The 20665-nt window shown below is 41.4% G+C and overlaps 1 protein-coding gene across 2 annotated transcripts in view; it reads right to left on the bottom strand.

Moving 5' to 3' along the window:
- Nucleotides 1-4092: 4092 nt before the first annotated feature.
- Nucleotides 4093-20665, bottom strand: part of PLEKHA8 (pleckstrin homology domain containing A8) — a 31040-nt gene continuing 14467 nt past the window's right edge. For both annotated transcript variants that reach the window (XM_015618950.3, XM_019005733.2), the window contains 9 exons: nucleotides 19928-19968; nucleotides 19085-19242; nucleotides 16420-16579; nucleotides 15925-16010; nucleotides 15228-15286; nucleotides 13834-13964; nucleotides 13269-13339; nucleotides 11955-12016; nucleotides 4093-11051 (listed from right to left, as the gene is read on the bottom strand). In XM_015618950.3, the coding sequence (XP_015474436.1) occupies nucleotides 10854-11051; nucleotides 11955-12016; nucleotides 13269-13339; nucleotides 13834-13964; nucleotides 15228-15286; nucleotides 15925-16010; nucleotides 16420-16579; nucleotides 19085-19242; nucleotides 19928-19968 (966 nt within the window). In that variant the 3' untranslated portion in view covers nucleotides 4093-10853. The remainder of the gene's footprint in view (nucleotides 11052-11954; nucleotides 12017-13268; nucleotides 13340-13833; nucleotides 13965-15227; nucleotides 15287-15924; nucleotides 16011-16419; nucleotides 16580-19084; nucleotides 19243-19927; nucleotides 19969-20665) is intronic.

Genomic DNA, 20665 nt, shown 5'->3' with positions numbered 1-20665 from the left:
AGCAAGCTCTGCCTCACGCTGCCTGAGACTGAGCTGTTATGCTGACTGTCAAATATTTGTTCTCTGCTCCACACTATCGCATTATTAGATGAGTAATTACATCCTGTAGGTTTGTCATGGGCCTATGGAATAAAAAACTTGACTTCAGAGAGTTTGTACTGGGTATTGGCAAGAAAGAAGCGAGCCCTAACATGCAAATAATGTGTTTATTTGTCTTGCATTCAGCAGTCAAGTATCTGTCAGGCCATTTGCAAGGGGAATCCCCTGCTCTCTCTACCAGTACTGCCTCTTTTTTTGCAGCCCTGAGGATGGCGAGGCTCCAGCTGCAGGGAGCTAAAGCTTCCTGCCAAACTTTTTTGAGAAGTTCTATTGGTGTAGGAACATCCTGGTTTTATGTATTCTTAGGCATCTCCATCAACAGAGCAGAAAGCAGAGCTTCATTTGAGATGGTCAGTAGACAAAAAAAAATATTAATGTGAACAGATAAATCCTCTCCCTGGGTGGATACAGCTACATACTCACAGGCTGTGAACATTGCCTGATGATATGGGGTTAAGAAAATGTAAATTAATATTTAATTACTTTATCCAAAGTGGAAGAGCTTGGACAGGAGGGAGTCCTACTTCAGAAGGAGTATGGTCTGGATATATGAACTCTCCACACAAGACTTATATAAGTAAACAAAGTGCTATATGAAGAACCTTCAGGGATGGCTGACAAGAAGCATGTCCAAGTGCTTTGAAACAGTCCAGGGTTTTCCCCAGATTCTGCTCAGGGGCTGGTTTGAGCCCCTGGGGAGAGCAGCCTGCTCAAGGTGACTGATGAAGTGTGAGGTGGGGATAAGTGACTATTTATACACTGACAGTGCACTGTAGATGGAAGGTGAGAGAATGCAGATCCTTAAAAGACTCGTGGGGAAGGAAAGGGAATTTAGTAAGCAGGACTGAAGAACATAAATAGTGAGATGTCCTGGCATGGTCCACTGTGTGACTGGGACGTTCAGTACATCCCGACAAGTAGAGAAACACGTGCCAGAAGGTTCCTGTGCCCGGCTGGCACATCTGCTGGGGCAGGACTGTCAGTGCCTCCCACCACAGACAAGGACACAGAATGAAGCTGTGTGGGAGAGTAGGCCTCTTGCCCTTGATGAGAGCGTTTTTGGCAAGAAAGCATCTCCCAGCTGCCCCAGGGCTCAAGAGGGGTGCAGGTTTCACAGACATCCACAGCACCCTGCTGCACCCAGCCATGTCCTGCTGGTGGGACAGAGCTGCTGCCTTGGTTTGGGGAAGGTGGCTGCTGCTCCCTTGGGTGCTCCATGGAGCGCTGGGCTCCGCTGGTGTCCAGCACCTGAGGCCACAGATCCGATGTCACATTTGGGAGAGCGAGGTGGGCGAGCGGTGGCAGCGAGTGGAGGCTGCACTGCCCGGTTCCTCCCGCTTGCAGGAAGAGGTTGGCTACCAGCTGCTAAGCAAGAAAGCAAGTGGAAAACTGTGACCTATAGGAAACTATGTGAGGCATGTCTGGTCTCTGAAGACTACAGATGAGCTGGTGATACCAACACTGGAAACAGATGCTAAACTGATTGGAAATTATTTTGGCAGAAAGCCATAGCTGGAGCAGGAGCCCTGGTACAAACAAATTGATGCAAAATGCATTTCAAAGTCTCAGATCTGTTTGATTTTGGGAAAATAGTGAGCTGTTCTCTCTTTGGCACTGCTGTAGGGCTTTGCACAGGCCACACACCAGTGTATCTTGCTGAAAGCAGTGAGGTACAGGCAGAGAAAGCAGCCAAATGCTGTTTGTGGCACCAGCACCCACTGGGGAAGCAGCATCTTAGTGAAGCTCCTCGGCTGACAGCTCTGGAAGAATAGGAGTAGCACCAATTTCAGCTCCTCCTGCTGCAGGCAGAACTCCTGTACTCATGGTGACACCTCCCTAGAGTCGTGGGTGAACAATGAAAGACTCTGGAGAAATTTTACCAGACCTTGCAAGCCGGAACAGCAAAGAAATACAGGCTGGTAAAAGGTGAAGGCTCGGGGAATGCCAGAACACAATAAAAGCTGGAAAAGCCTTTTTCCCTAATCCCCAAAGTTGGGGGTTGAGCCTCTAGTGCCATCAGTACAGCTTCTCTGAAAACCATCCCCTCACAGGGGCAGGGAAGGGAAGCTGGAAGCTTTCTAAGGCTGATTTTTTTTTTGGCAACACACAAGAAACAAATCTAAAACCTGTGTTAGGCACCGGATAAGTGGAATAAATAGCTGTTCATTAAAAATATATATTTGTGTCAATGTATTGAAATATTAGGAAAAAACAAATGGTGACATCATGGACAAAAGCATTCAAATGGGCAGACACTCAGCTTGGTTGCACCAATACCTGGAAATGTCTGGTGTACTGCAGCATCTCCTGCAATTCCTCTTCTCAGTCCTCATACTTGTGCTTGATTCTTACTCTACCAGCTCTCAAATGGTAGAACTTTTCTCCTCATGGCTAAAATTCAGGGGGAAACTTTGCACAAATGTATTAAAATGATGTTTAAAACCTGTACTCCATGTTTTGCTGTAGTGCTGAATTACAGTCTCATATTGGGCATTTCAATAGCTTTTTATTTCCTAGAGGTCAGCAAAACTGCATGCCAGCCCCATGCAGAGCAGGCAAGGTTTCCAGCTGGGCTAAAAGGAAATCAGCCCACTGAAGGTTGCACTCTGCATCCTTGCATTGGTCATAGCTTTTGTGCTGTGAGCTTGCACTGTGTTTCCCTCTTAAAATCAGAAAACATACTTTTTATCCATACAGATGAACACTAACGAAAAAGAATATTTAAGGATATTTTGGTTATTACAGAAACTAATGTGTTCTCTTTAACCTTCCCATTTTAACAGCAGCACCTGTGTGTTCCTACAAACCCGACATGCTCAGCACACCAATTTCTTATTTTGAACCATGGATCTAGATTCCTGCAGGGACAGGAATTTAGCAGCCAGTATCACATCCCCTGACCTTTACGAACAAACATGGCAAACTGTCAAAGCTGGGGCTCTTTCTGCAGTTCATCTGGGATCCTGTAATGGCAACAGATTCACTTTTCTAACCAGCAGAAGCTGCGGTGAGGTGACACTTGCCTGGGAGATATCTTTTTGTGCATGGGATTTCTACCAGAAGACATCTGTGCAGCGCTGCTGGTCTGTGTTTGGCTGCTCTGGAGAACAAGGTAGTTTGCAGAGGGGACTGACAACTCATGCTTAGTCCTTGCTGAAGCAAATACAACTCCTGGCCTTTGCAAGGATGATGCTCTAGGGCCAACTGCAATTCGAAGGGCTCAGAATTTCCTGTATCCCATGGGAGACAGGAGCTCTGGCCGAACAGTGCTGCTGCAATGGGATATGTGCACCCCATCCCACCCCTGCCACAGGGCTGGTTAGGCACAGGCAAGGGCTCTTCTCCAGCTGAGAAAATGCCTCTGCCACAGCCCAGCTTTCTCCCTGGTTGTTGCCATTTCACAGAGGGACTTGCCCTTGCTAGAGACACAACTGGGTATCACAGATTTGCTGTCAGGTCCATGCTGTCTTCAAATGGAGAAAGAAAAGGGAGAGTGTTGGGGAGCATGAAACAGGGAAAACTTATGAGTATGGTTGTTTGGCAAAAGATTCTGAAGTATGTTCCACCCACATTAAGGAGCACCAGTCCTTATCCACATCTCCAGATGACCACACAGGAGTTTCTGAAGACTGAAATCTCTATGGAAGAGATTCCAGTCCAAGGACAAATAATACATGTAATTTGAAAATATGAGTTTCTCTCACACTGCCCAGCTGGGTTTTGTAACTACAGTCTTCACATATTTACACTGTGGCCAAGGACCCACAACCATGTGCCAGATACAGCTTTTATTCTTGCAGTCTAAACAGGCTTTATGTGTGTTAACATTCTTCATACAAAGATACATACAGGCAGTTTCTGTCAACCAGAAACGTACTGTTTTTGACTGTTCACACAGTACCCATAACAAATGGAGTCCTGAAGAGCACCTTAGGCCCTATACTGTAATAAAAGAACCAAATCCATGCAAGGAGAAAACGAGATTTAAAAGCATGCTTATTTAAAATAAGTTTATTATAATGAAATAATATAAAAGTTTGTCAAAGTCTTAACAATGCTCCAAAAGAAGAGACAGACGCTGTATGATTTGAGAGATGATGCAGACTGGAAACCAGAGTATTTCAGACTGAACTGCTTATGACAGCACAATTTGTGCAAAGCTTACACTGCGAGAAGTGATTTGGGGGGCGTGAACAAGCCCTTAGAATTCAATAAATTTAAAGAGTGAGGCAATATACCTTCTTTTCATCTTTAAATGTATTTTGGTATGTATATATTTGAGTATGGAAAGTAAGGCTTACATTAAGCTTAGCTTGACATTGATAAAAATGTATGCCCAAAACTGGCTTTAAAAAAAAAAAAAATAGGAAAAGAAACGATAAAAGCAAGCTGCCTAGGTTTTCAGTTTAATTATTGTATTCTGGAATGCAATTTACTCAGTTTCAAGTAGACATAAATCTCAAACTTTCAACATGACTTTAAATAAAGGAATAAATAACTTTTGGACCCCTTGAATGTTGAAATGCAAAAGAAAGTTGACATACTTAGTGTTAAACAGAAATAAGGAAATGAAAACAAGGAAGTTTCATACATCCAGCCTTAGCATATTTGAAGTATGTGGGGGAGAAATCTTACACCAAGAAAGGGGTATTAAAAATGACAATCCAAGACTGCATTTTGTAGAACTGCATGCCAGTGGGATGGTGCACGTGTGTGTGAGTGAAGCATACGCCTATGTCATAACTTCAAAGCAAGTGCTTAAATCCTTGTGTCAACTGTGAGCAGGGTCAGCTATGGCCTGGGTTTGCTCAGAGACAGTTAAGTGCACTATGACACCCCTCCTGCATGAGGGAGGTTTTATATTGCTTGGAGTAAGAAGAAGTTAGCAGGGTTTGTTCACTAGGGGGCTACAGAACAACGAGGCATGAATTCAGTTTTTTCCACACTGCTTTTGTTTTTGTTTTTGGGTTTTTTGGGGTTTTTTTTGTTGTTTTTTTTTGGGGGGGGGGTTGTTTTTTGTTTTCTGCACTATGTGGGCAAGAGAAGAGAAATAAGTAAACTAAAACAAAATAAAACAACAGAACCAAAAAGTCTTACGCTTTCATTCCTCTGAGGCAGAACACCCAAGTCTGAAATGTCCCAATTTACATTGCCTGCCAAAGAATTCATGTCTGAATATCCAAGTTTATATTTGCATGCCTTACAAATCATCCTGGTATGTTCTGACAGCAACAGCTTTGATAGCAAAGCAGATGACAATGGAAAAGGAAAGGAAGGACCAGCTGGGAAGAAAGGTCAAGACACCCAGGTAGGAACATGATAATGATCTTTCCTGGTGTCTGAAAGGCAGTTTAAGCTTCCCTAAAGGTTTTCACAAAAGCTGAAGTGACAATGAAAAAAGAAAGGGTTAGAAGGTCCAGCATATGGATATACATAGTACTTTTTTCTATAATGACACACACCCCTTTGCCAAAGCAGGCTGCAGTCACCTGGGGTAGATTTTGGGCAGACTTTTTACATGTCAAACCAACCAAGCAACATTTTTCAAACTAGGAAAGATTTTAAAAGCAAACAGCTCTAACTTAAATCCTGATGATTTACAAAGAGCTTGTAAGTGAAGGTACATGGCCCTTAACTTTAAATGCATCTGTTAAAGGGAGATCCACAGCACAACAGTGTCAAACAGGGATGTTGGACTCATTATGTTTACAATAAAGCACTTGAGTATGCAGTAGTCATATTCTACAATTGAAATGTTACAGAACTTCAATATGAAACTGAGTATGGTGTCTTTAAATAGTAGAGGGGACTCCAGAACATAGCTTGTTTAAAAAACAAACCACAAAATAAATAAAATAAATAAAAGTGTCCGATTACTAAGCAGAACTTGACTGAAATTGAGAGCTCTGCTCTAATGCCAATGACATTACATAACAAAGATGTGTTCATGATCTCTATTCAAATATGCTGACTGCAATTATCCAGTACTAGATAGCACTTCTATCAGATTGCTTTGGGATTTACCACGTCTCAGCAAGGATGCACACTGTATGGACACTGCTGTATCAGAGTTCTATGCTCAGCTATACTAACTTCACAAAAAGCAGCCCTACTCCCCCCTAGGGTAAGGCTGTGATTACTCTTATTTTGCCTTGGGTAAGTAAAATCCCTGAGAATATGCAACTGCTAGACATTGAAGGAAACAGCCAAAAGCATTTCTAAAGGAAAGGGATGCAAAACTTCAGACTAGCATAACTTAAGAAACCAAAGCAGTTCATGTAAAGTATACAGAGCCAGGGTTATCTGTTATCTGAGTCACGTGGATCTCTATCAGTGTGTAGGTCAGTTGTTCATAAATGTCAGCCATTAAAAAAAAAACAAAAACAAAGAAAACAACCCTAACTAATCAACAAACCAAACAAATGAAGCAGAAAACACCGACCTTCTCTCCAATTCTAAATTTGAAGGCCAAAAATTAGTTGCTTATTCTCTACAATTATTCTAATGAAATGCCATCCTCTTTGCTTGCCAAACTGACACCACAAAAGAAGATAGTGAGTTGTCTGTCAGTGCATTTGCCTCCACTTGGTCATCTGGTCTACTACATCCTGAGAATGGTAACTTGGAGTTCAGCTCTGCAACATGCTGCATATGGGTTTCTTTCTCAGCAGTGGTTTAACTGCAAAGACAGCATTCAAAAGTCTGAGAAGTGCTCAACGCCCTGCAAGAGCAGTGCATGGTGAAGTGCAAGTTTTGAAGGCAAGGAGACCTTGCTCAATTACCTTCTCTGCAAGGGCCCTGTTTAACAACAAGTATAGAGGGGTCTCCTAAAAACTTTCTCAAGCACCAATTCCAGAGTTCAGAAAAAACAACTTGACACAGAAGAGCAAGATGAGAAAGCCTGCTCTGAGGCAGGATGCCATGCTGATTAGAGAATAGGTAATGTGGATCCCTCTCCCTGCTTGTTGGACAACAGAAGAAAGGTAGTAACTGGAGGTAGTGGCCCAATGAAGCTGTTCTTTGCCTACAAAATAAAGCCTCCTCCTGTCTTTTTGAAACAATTTTTGCATCTGATGCACACCCAACAAACTAGTGGTTCTCCTGCTAGTTAAAAAACAAGCCAAAACAAAACAGAAACCCCAAAAATACCTCTAAATACTCTGAGCTGAATATATTTTCCTACTACTGCAAAAACTTAGAGCAAAAAAGAATTCAATTTTATTTCGTGATCTGACAGTTAATTTCTAGAAAAGAGGGATCTCTTCCTGGTCTTCTCATAACCTAGCTGATATTTTGTGGAAATGTGGTCTCCATTATCTGTCCAGATCATTCTGCTAAAAACTGCTACAGTGAAGTTTCCCAAAGAACAGCCAAAAGACCGTGAGGTAACCACACAGGTTGGAAAGTTGGTTGTTCTCCCACAGGGTGGTTTCTTTGGATTCATGCTTAGAAGCAGCAGACACTGAATTGAAGCTTCAATTTTAACAATTCAATTTTAGTGAGTAGTGAAATAATTGAATAGAGCTTTGGTCAAAAGTTTTGACTTTGTACTCACACATATACTACTTGATTTAATAAAATGCACAAAACTAAAACCTTATTCTTTCTGATCCCTCTTGAGTACCTAGGAACTACAGATACATAAAACTCAGAGAAGATGACAGAGCAAGAAGTCACACTATTTAAACAGTCTCTTGGGAATCTGGAGAGGTCCCAGCTAACTGGGTGCTGGCAAGCATTGTCCTCATTTTCAAGTAGGGGAAGAAGAAGGACCCTGGAAATTACAGGCCTATCAGTTTCACTTCAGTGCCAGGTAAAATCATGGAAATGATTATTCTGGGAGGTACTGAAAAACACCTGAAAGGGAACACAGTCATTGGTCACAGCCAGCACAGCTTCATGAGAGGCAGGTCCTGCTTATCAAACCTGATTTCCTTCTATGACAGGGTAACCCACTTAGTTGGATCTAGGAAAGCCAGCTGATGCAATCTTTTTGGACTCCAGCAAAGCTTTCAGCACTGTCTCTCACAAGATGGACAAGATGTCCAGCACACAGCTCAATAACCATGTTACATGATCAGTGAGAAACTGGCTCATGGGCTGGGCACGAAAGGTTGTAGTGACTCATCAGGATGGTGTCCTGTCCCTAGTGGGGTTCCACATGGCTCCATCCTTGGCCCTGGGCTTTCCAACATCTTCATAAATGACTTGGACATGGGACTGGAAGGGATACTAAGTAAGTCTGCTAACACCACCAAATTGGGTGGAGCTAGACTGGGATTCCCTTGAAGCAGGGAGGCCCTGCAGAGAGACCCTGACAAACTAGACAGGCAATCACCAAATGCATGAAGTTTAGCAAGGACAGGTGCCAGATTCTGCACCTGGGACAGGACAGTCCTGGTTGAGTGCATAGACAGGAATGAGATGCTGGAGAGCAGCACTGCAGAGATCTCAGGGCATCCTGGCTGATGGCAAGTTGAACATGAGTCAGCAGTGCCCTGGCAGCCAAGAGGGTCAACCCTGTCCTGGGGGGCATCAGGCACAGCATTGCCAGCCAGACAAGGGAGGGGATTGTCCTGCTGTGCTCTGGGGCAGCCTTACCTCGAGTGCTGAGGGCAGTTTTGGGCACCACAACGTGGAAAAGATGTTAAACTATTAGAGTGTTCAAAGGAGGGCCACGAGGATGGTGAAGGGTCTGGAGGGGAAGCCTTATGAGGAGGTCACTTGGTCTGTTCAGCCTGGAGAAGAGGAGACTGAGGGAAGACCTCATTATGGTCTTCAACATCCTCACAAGAAAGCAGAGGAACAGACATTGATCTCTTCACTCTCGTGATCAGTGATGGGATTCAAGGAAATTACATGAAGCTGAGTCAGGGGAGGTTTAGGTTGGGTACCAGGTAAGTTTTTCACCCAGAGGGTGATGGGACATGGGAACAGGGTCCCCAGGGAAATGGTCACAGCACCAAGCCCATCTGAGTTCAAGTAGCTTTTGGACAATGCTCTCAGGCACATGGTGGGATTCTTGGGCTTGATGGTCCTGATCCCTTGGGTCTCTTCCAACACAGCATATTCTATGACTCTATGAGCATCTAATTAGAGCCCTGGTATCTTTCTTTATACAGTAAGTTTGATGTTGGCATTTTCTTCAAGTATTACATGCTTTTCTTAAAGCTCACCATGCTAGGCTCTTAAGAAAGGATCAAGTATTCAGTGTGCAGAGGCTCCTGTCACAGAGCAATGCAGGGCAGCAGGTCTGCAGTACATTCAAGTTACTAACAACACTGGTTTTAGCCTAGCAAAAGCCAGCACTACTTCTGTGAGTTCGGCAACACTGCCTTCTGTATTTATGAAAACTTACTAATTCTAAGTACTTCACTAGCACAGTCTTCTCCCCTCCTGCAGATGAGTTAAACTTAGCTCTTTGTACTAAGCCATCTGAAGCCCTAGGTCTACACAGAGAGACCTGCTTATGCCTTGAACTGGAGTCAGTAATTCACAGACAGCCTTTTGGTTGGTCATCAACACAACTAGGAATTTTGTCCCTAACCATATCACTAACTAAAAGAACGTCTTCATTATTTTTAATAGCAGCAATGCTAAGGAACATGTTTTTATCTGTGTCAGCAAAATGGGAAACAGGGGAAATATTTCTTAATTTCTAGTCACTTCTAAATAATTTCAAAATTCTAGACTTGTAATTGGTCCCATGTTTAATAGCTCCATCATAAATTTCAGCTTCCCCTATACTTTACTCATTTCATGTCCACTTTCATGAAGTTTCTGCCCATAATGACAGTCTACAAAGGATTTTAATGATACCTGCTTTTCAAACTGCTAGCTGTACTCAACTTAAAAGCAACCATTATAGTTTTGCATGAATTTGATTGAAGAAAACCCAAAAACCTAAAACAGAAAAACCCTCCTAAACCTTAATAAGCCATGATGATGGATGTGATCTTCAAACACTTGTGTAAAGTACTGTTGAAATTTGCTGGGCTGAGTCTGTGCCTGCAAATTTGTGGCCCACTAGCAGGAGCTGGCAGGGAAGCCATAGCATGTACTGGGAGCTGGTCAGGAAACACAACATCCTGTTTCAAAGGCTAGACCTTGGGGCCACTCAGACTACTAGCCACATACAGCTGTGGTGAAGATCTCTGTAATATTTGGATTAAAATGTTTATTTAATAAATACTTATGTCATGCAAATATATTATTTGCATTCAAAGAGCTTCAACCCAAATTGAGACAAATTCACCACATTACAAGGTGGTGTTTAGCTGTCCTTCTCTTCTGCTGCTGGGATAGCAATAGCTCTCACTATCCTCCTACATTATGGCAGGGAGTGGCACAGGGAATGGGAGAGTCAGAGGCAGCAGCACCTGCCTGGGTGCCATGTTGGTGACCCAACAGTTCTGCTGCATGAGCAGGTCTCTCCTCAGGTACGGCAGCAAAGGCCAGATTCTGCTCTGTTACTTTTATGAGGTGAAGATGAGGTGCACAGGCAGAAGAGAAACAGTCAAAAACATTCATCATGGACATAGTTATGATCCAAAGAAAGACAGTACCTCTGCATTTAAATGCAACACAAGCGTAATGAAAAGATAAAAATCACACATACCCTTCCCCCAAAACACTCAACACCCTTCCCACCTGAAAAGACACAATGAACAGAAACAATGTCCCAAAACCAAAATGGAAGAAATCTTTGTTAACAGACACAGTCCCTGAATTTTTAAGATGTGATCTTGCTGTAGTCATACCACCTCATCTGATTCCAAACCATGTACTTCATAAAGAGTGTCCAAGATATTTAGCTGCTTTTCCATGGCTGGTAAGTAAATGTTGAGGTCCCTCTGCATTCCTTTGTAAAATGTTTCTTCCTGAGGATCGCATTCATCTACAGACAGAGCTGCCACAAAATCTTCATACGTTGGAGCTGCCCTTAAAGCTAACTGGGAGAAGAAACAAAGCTTTTAGATTTGCAACACAGAATGGGGAAAGAAATACACCTAAAGCCATGAAAAACTTCTAAGACTTTTCTCTTTGCACTTAGACTGCATAGCTTCAATTTAATCTCATGCATATAGCGAGAATTTTAACTAGAAGGGAGGCTAACTTTTCTTTTTTATTGTTTTTGTGTAGATCCCCAGTTTAAGATATCTTCAGAATACCTAACTTTTAGAAAGTGTCATTGTATCATATTTTGTATAAATAAATTGAGCACATAGAAATTAATTAAATACAAACCTCAGATAAAGTATAGTTTGTTAGGGGAGCTCCCAACCCAGTGTTACACACCATCACCAAATTCTCAACATGCTATTTTAGAAAGCTCTCTCCAACAATTCTGCTTCTCTCAGTCAAAGTCATGACTGCCTGGAAGAGGTTTTCTTTTTTCCTTTTGTAATTGCAGTGATAATTTTCCAGTGACAGACACAAGGGGGAGCTGCCAGACCGATCGAAAAATTTCTTCTAGCCAATATATTCTACCTCAATTCCCCACACACACTGTGTGTGTGCTCATCATATTCAAAGAGAGATCAATCTTCAAAAAAGCAACCTCACATCCTCTCTTCTTCATTTAATAGCCCTGCAAGACTGCTCAAAAGCACATAATTAAAAAACTGTGCATGCAAGTGCAATCTGTCTGTTTCATCTCTAGAAAGCAGGCTCCACCCTGAAAGTCCAGTACTAAACATAGTGAAAACCACAATCCTCACTTTGAAAGTAAGGTCTGGGAAAGGAATCTATTAATTTTAGTACTCGGAATTTTAATACAGTTTATGACTTACACACAACATAACATCACATGAACAAGACCCCCAGCTCTATCAGCAGCCAAGATAAATACTTACTGCAAAGACCCCGCGGACAACCCAACCATGGTGCTGCCTTAATGTCTTTCCATAAGCATTGTCTTAAAAGGAAAAAAAAAATAATCAAGAGATGGATGAGTGGCAGTTTTAAGTTTGCATCACAAAGAGAACTTGAAGCTTAGAAATTACTACTCAAGGGTATACTCTTGCCACTCAACGTAAATGATGGCTGTTTCTGAGTTCTAAAGTTATGACTGAAAAGAGATGACAGATTTGGGATTTTTGCACTGGAGTTTCAGCTCCACTGTCAAAACTCCTTCATCTCATCCACAGAAAGTAAGTGCTCTAACAGACAGGAAGGCTAATGTAAAGTCTAAAAAAATACTGTATGGAGTGAAACTCCAACAGTAAACCAAAGCTGCAGTGGTGGGACAGATGTAGAAGAGCTTTTCATGGGAAGAAAGGGAATGAAAAAGTAGAAAAAAACAGCAGCATGACTCTGCTGCAGACACAGAGCAATTCAAGGAGTAGTTCAGGCTGAAGCCTCCAGACTCAAAAGCTCAAATAAGTGCCTAAACACTTTCTATGGTGTTTAACACCCATATCTGGTAGCGATGTATACACAGCCTCACTTCCAAGAGCTGCTACATACTTCAGTGTAGTAGTTCTTTTTACTAATCCTATAAGGCAACTGCTGTGCTGTGTAAAAGAGGATAAAATAAAAAGCTTTAAAAAAAAAGCTGTTTCCAAGTTGGTTTAAAGGATTATTACAACATTATACTGCATGCATATAGAGGGGGTCTTGCCTAGGAGTAACCAAGTCAAGTTTAACGGGGGTTGTTGTACTTGCTGTGACCAGTAGCCTGACAAAGAAAGTGTCAGAAATGGTGTACTTGGAAAAAATCCTTTTTCTTTGTTACAACATCCCTTCTAACTGATGCAGGCAATTCACAGCTATATTGAAAAAAAGGTGATTTCAAAGAATGATGGCAAATCACACGAGGAATTAGAAAACTAACAAAACAGCAATTATACATTTGGGAGTACTCCCACTACAAGCCAGTAGAGAAATTTGAATGAGTCAAAGCACTTGTCTCCCTAAGATATGACTGTCTCCTCTGCCAAAAATATGCCAATTAAAGGAATCTATTTGCTAATGAATCAACATTTACCAGTTATCTAGTAACCCATCTCAAGGCTGCCATTTTAAAAAATTCAAGTTTTCAAAATTGTTATGTCTTAGAAATCACATGCCTCATCAGTCACTGAAGAAGACACAGTTCTAAACAAGAAGGAAAGTAGCCAAGTATGTAAATTTAGAAGCACATTAAGAACAAAGCAATTGGTACTCACTCAGAGCTGTTTGGATGTTCTTTTCCCCATTCTTCACTTCCGTCAAAAACCCTTTCAAGAACTTTAAACCTCTGCCAGGATGAGCCCATGAAATAAAAGGAAACCATATTTATAAGAAAGTAACCCAAAGTATAACAAAGCCCCCAAAAGTTGGAATACAACCCCGAAGTGCAAAAAAACTCAGAATTAAGGAGACAATTCCAATCTGAACAAAATTCGCAGCCACCTCCTCCAACCTCTCTCCCAGTAAAAGGGAAAACCACTTTGCTAAACATTTCTGCTGCAGCTTGAAATCATCTGCTTGATGCCCTAGCCAAGTAGGATCAGTCAGTCATTGACTGTAACTTCACTTTTACAGGAAAAAAGTTCGCCTGCAATGTTTTTTCAAGCTTTCGGCAAAGTTGCAGTGGTACAGCCACAGACAGCATTAATTTTGAGGCTGACTTCTTGAAGAAGTTTGGATTGATGGAGCCTGTGGGAAGTAACCAGCCTGCTCCATGTACACAAGTCTGCACTGGTGAAAGGCCCCAGCAGCTCACAGTGAAGGCAGAAAGAAAGCCATTACCTTTTCAGCCACAGGAGAGCCTCTGTAGCAGAGTTTCTAACTTGTGCTACACCTGCGTTCACTTCATGGAGCACAATCTTCTGAAGGGTATCAAACTCTTCTTTGTTGGTTATAAATTTCTGGTTTATTTTCTGGAAAGAATAGAATGGGCAAAGCTTTATGAATTTTAAGACCCAACAGGGGCCTACAAATACACTACCCATTTAACAGGACTCTTCCCTGCTAAGAGATACTACAGATTCCCAAGGATGTCACCCACTACTTCCCATGGCATGGCTGCTCTGACATGGGCATGCCATTCCAGGGCACACCCCAGACACATCTGGCTGACACAACCAAAATAAAGCATCTCAGCCAAAAATTTACATGGGACCTAGCACTTCTGTCCAAAAAAATGCTTGAGGTTCCCATGACATCCTCCCCACTGGAGGAAAGGAGTTAATTCAAACTTCTTTTCAGGCAAGTCCCATTTTCCCAGAGCTTCAACTACAAGCAAAATTTATCTTCAGACCACTGCAAACTCTCAATATTACACTTAGCATGCCTATGGTTTCAATTTATTCCCAAGTTTCTATACACAACTCCTCACACAAACAAAAGAGACAATATATAAGGGGCAGACAAACAGATTTTTCTTCTACATTAAAGGAGTAACTGTCTATCACTTGCCAATAAATATTCTATGTTTTAGGTTTGTAAATAGCATTATTTTCTCTTGCTATTTTCAGTCTTCCAGTGGCTACCTTCTATAAGGTCCAAACAAATCTGACTGTATACAATATTCCTTAGTACACACCCAGAAGACATGTTTTGCTATTATTGCTTTCTTTTCTTGAAAGAAAATGCTATGAAAAGTCTCATTATGAACACATTTTGTCTCATAACCAGTATTTCAAAGGTTCTTGAAGGCTGTTCAGAAGGCACTTGAAGCTGGAAGAGTTTCCAGAAAAAGAACCAAGCCTGCATGGTCTGCCCCAGTCTGCTAAGAAACTGCTTTTTAAAGTATTAAATTCCTCCTTCGTGACTGAGCAAAGCTTTTCCCCCACCCCCTCCATTTGTTTTCCAGGTTAAAGTCAACATTGCTAACATCACATCATGACTTATAACCTATACAGTTCAGAATCAGTCATATTCACTAGGTGTAACAGATGTTTTACTTGGCAGTCAATCAAGTATTTTATAAGTTTGCCCACAACTGGATTTATTAAACACAGCATGTACTGTCAGAACAGAATTAGGGGCATTTCAGTGCTTCAGTCTGACAGATGGCAACATTATCAAATATCAAATAACCTTCCAGTATTGACTCCTATCACAAAGATTCTTGAGCTCTAGTGTCTAAAGTAGATATTCTGTTTAAAAACTGAAAACCAGTGCTAGAAATAAATTGTTACCTTGATGTTGCCTACAAAATCCATTTTAACTGGAGCAAAAACAGTTGGTCCCAGCTTATCTAGGGGAAAAAAAAAATGTACAGTACTTTAAAATTGTGTCTTTTTCCAGTTCTCATATTTTAGTAAAAATTAATTTAATTTACTCATTTAACAATCTTTCTAAATGGCAGAAAAATAGTAAATGAATGACAAACTGATATTTTTCTCTGGTATAGAACCAATCCATCCCAGTTGCTACAAGTGTTAAAATATTCTGACCTAGTTCAGAAATCTTTAAAAGGCTGCATGCTCACAGGGCCACCACATCCACTACACGCAGGGGTCAAGCTGGTGGGGGGCTGTCCTAGGTGAAGATCAAAGTCTTTGGAAAAATCAATAGAGTACAGCTGATGGTGTGCTATCAGCTATAATACACTGTAAGGCACCTATGCTGCTTTTTTGAGGGGGAGAAATTGCTGTTCCATACAAACACCTAGATTGCCAAACAGCTTATATATGGGTCCCATCTAAATGAGAGTGGATCCTCTTTAAAGCAAGGGGGTAAGAAACACGTTCTCAGAATCAGTCAAACTGAATCTGCCTGTACTGGCTCTACTGTATCACTTTAGTGAAGAAACAAGTTTTCCAACCCAACTGCTCCACCTTTGCTTGCTGCCAGCAGCAGTCAGAAGGAGTCAGAAGAAAAGAAGCTGCTTACCCAGAACAGGCACAATTGCATAACACGACTCCAGGAACTCCTCTGTTGGTATGCCCTCCTCCTCCCGAAGCTCAATATCACTGAACCTGGTGTCCAGGACAAGCAGAAAATATTGTTACCTTAACAATTCTTTTTATGTAACTTGAAAAGCAAAACTAGATTTCCTGTCCAAGTCATTTGCATAGAGGTAAAATTTATAGACATGAAACCACCAACATGGCTTTTGTTTTACTGTGTTAAAAGTAACTGACTGCAGAGAACACACATAGGGTGGTGTGCAAGCAAGGACTGCAATCACAAACAAGGAAAAACCTCCCACTTCACTCTGTACAGCTAATTTCACAAAAGATATCTTCTTCCAATTACTGTGCTCTAGGCAGTCTTGTTAAATCATCTCAGTAAAAACAGCTTTACAGACAGAAAAGTATTAAAAATAAGTCAATTAAAGGCTTAACATTAAGTTGCAATAATCCTTTTAATTGAAATCTGTACTACCTATTGCTCATGACACTGAAGAAGGTAGGAGAATCCTTTTCATTTCCTTCTTCCTCACACAAAATCAATCCACCTAAAGAATTTGTTTCTGACTGCAGCAACTTGTGGGCACCACAGCTTTCTACAGCTTGCAACTTGTCCTCTCCATCGTCTTTAATGCCTAACATTTACAGGAAACAAAAGAAAAACAAAACAAAACAAAAAAAAGTTACATGCACATATTGTTATTCCTTTTCATCAATATGCCTTTCTGTTTGAAGGAAGGCACGTGGATATGTGGATAATGCAAGTTTAAAAGCATCCCTGCCAGCACCACTCTCTCACTGCAGGTTTGGTAGGTGCTCAGACCACATTTCAATCAGTCACCCCCCATTTCTTTTAATCATACAGACCAAAGACCAGGCTACAATACAGGTGAGCCCACACAACATCAGCAAGAACAGTCTTGTGAGAAAGAATAGCACTGAAGAAGCAATTTGGTACAGCAGGGAGCTGACTCATCTCCTTGAAAGGAAGATTACTTCTCACATGGCTGTAACTTTCCCACTATTGTTGAAGTGCCACAGGGCATTTTCAAAAGCAAAAGAATAATAGCAACATGTTTACTCCTTCTGATAGGTAAGCAAACTGGCTGCTTAGATGGACACTTGTATATTATCACAGGCTGCTATGTTCTATGTGATTTCTATAAATATCTCTAAAGTTTCCCAGAAAAGGTCCAGGTACATCTTCCCCACTGTGGTCTATTTTATCTCCTCTTTAGGGCCAAGTACATCTGTTTCACATACAGCACAAGGAAGACAAAGGAAAGACAAAATCTTTCATATACATCCCATACGTGGTAAGACCCTCTGACCTCATGGAGAACTTCAGAGAACAAGAAGCAAAAATGATTCACAGCATCTGCATCATACAAGCTATAGCTACAGCACATCTTGCTGCCAGACTGCCAAACTAACATCCAGGATTTCCCAGGGAATCTGTCTTTCCAGGAAAGGAATACTTTTAAGTGCCAGTGAGAATCAGAGAGAAACCGGAAGTGGAATTGAGCTTCTGGGTGAAAGGATCAAGCTGCAAGGAACTCTCTTCCTCCAAGTGACAACTGAAAGCAGGCTTACAGCCGTCCCTATTAGTTGGAGAACCACTGAACAAACCTGGTGCTGTGTGAAAAGAAATCCCCTCACACCACACCAGCAAGTCTCTTCAAGGCAGAATAAAAATGGCCTCAGACACCACTGACATTCACAAGCAAAGTGTCTTTGCCAAAGAATGACAGAGGTCTGAGTGATGCCACTGATCTGTCCTGCACCAAGCCACATAGGCTGGGGAGTAGAAAAACAGCCCAAGTCTGCAGTGACCCTGCAGGAGTTCTATGCAAAACCTTGGGTGCTCTGAAATTCAAACTCAATTGTTTTCAAACTCAAACACTGTAAGCCCTAAATGACAGAGAAATTTGCTATGGGACTTTAGTGCACAAGCACTTTTAAAGACTGACTTCTTAAGAAAGGGGAAAGGGAAGGAAAAGTATCTGAGACAGGGCAGAGCTCTTGGGTCAGGAGGAGCACCCAGCTACAGCCATCAGCGAGATGAAGCCCATGGGCTGGCTGGGTCAGCCCACTCTCTATGGATGGCCCTGCACATCCCAACTCCACCCCATATTGACAACAAAACTCTGCAGCTCAAATATGTGTACCAACCAGGGGGTAGCCTTTTCTCTTTTGTGCACAGGAACCACAGTAGCTAAATGACACCAAGACCTTGAATTAGTTTGATGTCTTTGCTTTAGTGCTGTTTTATTGATACTACACTAAATGGTGTCCTGTGTGTGTTATTCTGCAGGGATGTGCCACATTACATAGTACCAACCCCAAAAATGGGAAAAACTCCAAATGGAACCCATAAGGGCAAAATCACTATCATCATTAACTTGGACTTAAAAGCTTCTGCTGCATATTATGTTTTGGAACATTTATCACTGACTGAATATTTATGTTTTGGAATAACAGCCAGACAAAGACAGCCACTGTTCAAGAACAGTACAGTCCATTCTACAGGATGTGCAAAAATCATGTTACGTCAATAGTTATCCAAATTAAGTTTAGCAGCCCTTAACAATATAACCACACTGGAAGGAATTTTATACTGAATTAGTTCAACACTATTTCACTGAAGTCATATACAAATCTAAGTTCACACTATTGCTATGATAAAGGAAGAAATAAGATGCTTTCTAGGATACTCTTAGTTGCAGAAAAAGGGTTAATTTTCTGTAAACATTTGTCAGAGAAATCAAGTGTGACTAAAAGTTCAAGCCCTTAGACACACAAAGCTTCCACATACTAGCAGAGAATAATGTGCCTGCCCACAGTGTACAGAGAGTCCAAGCTCTGCCAGCTTGTTTTGTTACACAAGTCAATCTGCACCTGGAGGGCCCCAACTTGTCCAAAACCAAATTTTTAATTTCCTTCTCCATTCAGTCCCAAGTTAGCCATCAACAAAGGCAGCAGAAGTCATGCTGAGAAAACTTGCAAGGGGCAGTATCAGATTAAAAAACTGATATTTCCTCTCCTGGGAGTCAGGAATCTCACATGGTGCCTACACCTTCCTTAATTTACACTTACAGAATAATCGATCATCCTGGACAGTAGACTGTGCATATACATACCTGCCAAATCCTTTACTACATGATCTTCAACATAAACATCACCAGTCCCCTCATTTGTTTCCAAGTTTAAACATTCCATATTTTTAATAACTGCTTGCTCTTGATGGTTAATTTCTGTTTTTACACAGCCATTTTCACAGGGGCTCAATTCCACCTGCCTGAAGAAAGGGAAAGAATAATATTTAATGCATAAAGCATTGCTTGGTAAGCTTCTTCCTGTGAACACACAAACAACAAGAGCAAAATAGTTGACAGAAGTTATAGGCTGTCACAGGCTGCTCTGAGCAAAGAACTTGCCTAAAATAATAACAAGAATGAGGCAGCTTTTTGCAGAAAAGAGGATTAAAGACTCAACCTCAGCTTTCAGAGTTCAAGTATATTTACAGTGATCTTTATTAAAAAGGTACATAATCAAAAAAGTACAATTACAGAAAAGAAAATTGCAGGCAGGTACTGTAACTTCTACAATATCCCCCCATTAGTACTTTAAAATATACATCCTTGCCACCTACTTCAGGAATCAGTCTGCTCACCATCAATGATTTTTATGGGCTTATGGAGTGGAACCTAAAATGCAGGAAGGAGCACTGAAGTGGGAGAGAGCTGGCTGGTGATTGAGCAGTACGACACCAAGTGGACTGCAGAGAAAAATGGAAGGGAAAGGACTGACACAGAAGAGACATGAAATGGGATGAGGCAGAGCCCTTTCATTCCATCTGCTTACAAGAAGGCAGCTCAGAGTGATACAGTTCTGCCTGCATCCAGTAAGAGCAGAGTAGCAGTAGGGAAAAAACAACCAAACACAGATTAGAAAGAGATTGACAGTAAAGACTTCTGTTATACCTTTCTGTTGAGGCGTGACTGGACAAGATAGAGTGCTTTACCTGCAAGATATGGAGGGGGGAGAATATTGTTTAAAGCAATTAAGACTGTATCATGCTTCTCAAATTTCACATTTTTTTAAACACAAGTTGAGTCAGCAAAAAAACCCTCCCTAATTCTCTGACCTGGACGCAGTACACAGACAAATGTGAAAATGGTGCTACATTATTACACCATTACAATATTGTAAAGAAAAAAAAAGAAAAAGAAGAGGAAATAAAATCAGAAGATTTCTTTCAGAAGCTAGTTAGCAAGTGTCAAGTGAGACACCACACAGCATATGGAGATAAAGCAGTGAGTTTCCTTTGCAATGTGTTCTTCACTTAATAAAAAAAGTTTTAAAAAAAAAGAAGAAACATGAGGCTAGACATTAGGTATGGTGAAGCAATCCCATTTCTCAGATGCAGTCATGCATCTACCTTCCTACATAGATCTTTCTGCTTGCCAGAGATGCTCCAGTTTTCCACATGTAGTTATGGATCCATGATTCAAGAAAGTGCCCTTCTCATTAAAAAGCTACTCATCACCTCCCACTGGCATATTAACACACATCCAGTACTGCTGTAGTTTAACAAAGCAATAATTGCTGTGAGCTCCCACATGGACAAACTTGCTGTAAAGCCAAGGTATTTTGAAACACCATTGTATTACTTTCTGTGAAACACCAGTGTGTAACTTTCAGGTCCTGAAAGTTAATGT

The sequence above is a fragment of the Parus major genome, chromosome 2, assembly GCF_001522545.3.
Source record: "Parus major isolate Abel chromosome 2, Parus_major1.1, whole genome shotgun sequence".
Classification (NCBI taxonomy): domain Eukaryota; kingdom Metazoa; phylum Chordata; class Aves; order Passeriformes; family Paridae; genus Parus; species Parus major.
This window is presented reverse-complemented; position numbering and strand designations above follow the sequence as displayed.